General features: G+C 57.3%; 1 protein-coding gene across 1 annotated transcript; it reads left to right on the top strand.

Moving 5' to 3' along the window:
* Window positions 1–1,865: 1,865 nt before the first annotated feature.
* On the top strand, window positions 1,866–3,040 carry VDAG_10046 (cinnamyl alcohol dehydrogenase; the record flags this gene model as incomplete). Its single annotated transcript, XM_009651310.1, has 2 exons — window positions 1,866–2,039; window positions 2,123–3,040. 2 exons carry the CDS (start codon window positions 1,866–1,868, stop codon window positions 3,038–3,040), a joined length of 1,092 nt encoding a protein of 363 aa, XP_009649605.1.

The following is a 3,040-nucleotide window of genomic DNA, read 5'->3' as shown; positions in this document are numbered from 1 at the left end:
TTAATGCACATGGGCTCTTCCAGGGACTTGGATGCACGCAGCGGGTTCCACGTCCGGACCAGGCCGACCTTTACAGATATTTTTTTGATTTCATCTCAAGGTGTTTTCATGGCAGGCTCCGGGACATGGGCACGCGAAGGCCATGGGCATCAGGTAGCATGGCTTTTTGAGGCGACCTCTTGTGACGCGGAGCGTGGGCGGGCTTGCTTTGTAATTACGGTGACGATGATACCTCTAGATGGCGAGTAGTGTAGACGGATGGACCAATTGATTTTGATCAGTACAAGAAAAGATGATGCACCCTTTTCCCCGTGCTGTGTTTTGTTTGCCAAGCGTGTGATTCGTGCTGTGCGGCGCGTTGCTAATTTCCCGTTTCAGACCCCTGAGCCAACGGATCCAAGGCTAGGGGGCACTCATTTCCGCCGCCCAGACTTTTTTTCTTGGGACGCGGGGCTGCATTGGGCGGAGAGTGCTGAGGGATAAACAGTGCCGAAGCGGGAAGGAATCCATCTTGTCAACGATTCGGTTGCGCAGTTATGCAGTGCAAGGCAAAAGACGACGCGAAGTCGTTGCCGCTTCCTCTTTCGACAGTAGACTTTGACAGATAGACTTTCGATCTCGGGCTTCACATGGCGTCGTCTGCGAAGCTCAACTGAGTTACGGGACGCCAACGGGCCGGCGCCCGGATCGGGACAAGGGAGAATTAGAGGGGAATTAGAGGGGAGGGGGGGTAGGCCCCCCTGGAACTTGGAAGCGAGCGGAAGGATTCAACCCCGGAAATCAAATATACCTGAATACGATGCGAGAGCTGGGTTTGGTAAGAGATCGATGCAACTTTGATGATCGTTTCTTCGATGCCACTTTGATGATCGTTTCTTCGTGTGCAGCTAGGTTTTTCCTTCGAGGGGGACAGAATAGTCAGGGGGTTCAACTGGTTAGACGTTTGCTTACCCAAGGTACGGTACCTAGGTACTGAGGTAGGTATGGTACTTATATGTATACATGTCGGTGGAAAGGGGGTGCGTTGGTGGATCGTGCCTGATGTTAATCGGAAATCATCTCGTGAGGAAGCGACATTGCACTGCGAAAGGGGCAAGAGCAATGGGAAGCAGAAGTATATCGGACCTGTGCGTCATGGCGGATTCGATAAGCTTTGGGCACTCGCACGGTTTCATTTCAATCCTGAGCATGATATATGCTTTCCATTCTGCTCTGAAGTGGACAGACTGCCTGTCGTATGAGAGGAGATATCATCCCCCATCTTTCACGCCGATAGGGATGACACCCGTCTCTGCGCCCGTCTTGACGCGGCCCTATACCAAGTATGAATGAACCTTCCCGAAGTGTTTTCGAGCAGGTGCTGCATCTTCTGCTCGGAGCTGCTTTTGCCTTGAGACAGTGATCCGGGTTTTGGGTCGTGCCGTGCGGGCAAACACCTGGGGCGGCCAATGGGCATGGCGTACTGCACGATTCGATTCTGGGGGGCTTCGGCATCGTCGATTTCCGCACGACGTGATCGGCGACCTTGTGTGCCTACAGGGTCGACGGACCGAGTTGGTATGCCATGCTGCGAAGAAAGAAAGGCAAAAAAAATAAAGAAAGTCGGACCGGCACAATCGCTGTGCTTCAAGGCTTCGTAGACGATGGGGTGCAGACGTCATAGGTTGGGGGTCGTGGGAGCTTGGGAAGACCTTTACCGGCCGGTGCTGGAAGCGCCTCAAAAGGCCGAATGTGCCTCGTGGCCAGGACCGCTTGATCTGCCCCGATACACTACGATCGACAGCTTTTTATCCTCAGCAGACGATACGCACGAGGCGCACATACAGACACACGAGAGACCCCTGAAGCACAACAGGACAACCACCATGGCAGACGACTACAAGTTCGAGGGCTGGATCGGCCATGACGAGGCTTCGGTCAAGGGCAACATGGTCTGGGAGACATTTGAGCCCAAGGCTTGGGAAGACACAGATGTTGACATCAAAGTCACGCACAGCGGCATTTGCGGTTCGGACTTACACATGCTGCGCTCTGGCTGGGTAAGCTTTTCCACCATATCTGTGCTCGCCTTAGCCTGCCAGCCCACTCGCCTTCTGCAGAAAGCAGCTGACCACCAGAACAGGGCCCTGCGCCGTATCCGATCTGTGTCGGCCATGAAATCGTCGGCGTCGCCGTCCGTGTCGGCTCTCAAGCCTCGGGCGGCATTCAGCTCGGGGACCGCGTCGGCGTCGGTGCGCAGGCAGACAGCTGCTTCGGCCGCGGTGCCTCGGCGGGGTCGTGTGGTGAGTGCGATGAAGGCTCCGTCAACTACTGCCCTCGCGCCGTGCATACGTACGGCGGCTTCCACTTCAACGGAGGTAAGACGATGGGCGGCCACGCAACCTACCACCGATGTCCCTCGGCCTTCGTCATCAAGATTCCCGACGGCCTCGCGTCGGAGGACGCTGCGCCCATGCTTTGCGGCGGCGTTACCGTATACTCGCCCTTGCGGTTTCACGGGGCAGGGCCTGGCAAGACGGTGGGTATCGTTGGAGTCGGTGGCCTGGGCCATTTTGGCGTGCTCTTTGCGCGGGCCCTCGGTGCTGACCGCGTCGTGGGCATCAGCCGGAAGGCGGACAAGAGGGACGAGGTGCTGCAGATGGGCGCCGACGCGTACATATCGACAGACGGGGATGCCGACTGGGCCAAGGAGAACGCCAAGAGTATCGACATCATCATCTCGACTGTCAGCTCGAGCCGTATGCCCCTGCAGGAGTATCTGGGCCTGCTGCGGCGCGACGGCACCTTCGTCCAGGTGGGCAACCCGGATGACGGGCAGTTCTCGTTCCACCCGGGCCCGTTGCTTGCGGGGCGGGTCAAGATGACGGGTTCGGCCATCGGATCGCCGGCGGAGATTCGGGACATGTTTGACCTGAGCGTGCGCCAGGGGGTCAAGCCGTGGGTGCAGGTGCGGCCGATGGCGGATGCGAACGCAGCCATTGTGGATGTCGAGGAGGGTAAACCGCGGTATCGCTACGTCTTGGTGAATGAGGAGCAATGA

This window comes from Verticillium dahliae, genomic scaffold, assembly GCF_000150675.1.
Source record: "Verticillium dahliae VdLs.17 supercont1.31 genomic scaffold, whole genome shotgun sequence".
Taxonomy (NCBI): domain Eukaryota; kingdom Fungi; phylum Ascomycota; class Sordariomycetes; order Glomerellales; family Plectosphaerellaceae; genus Verticillium; species Verticillium dahliae.
This window is presented reverse-complemented; position numbering and strand designations above follow the sequence as displayed.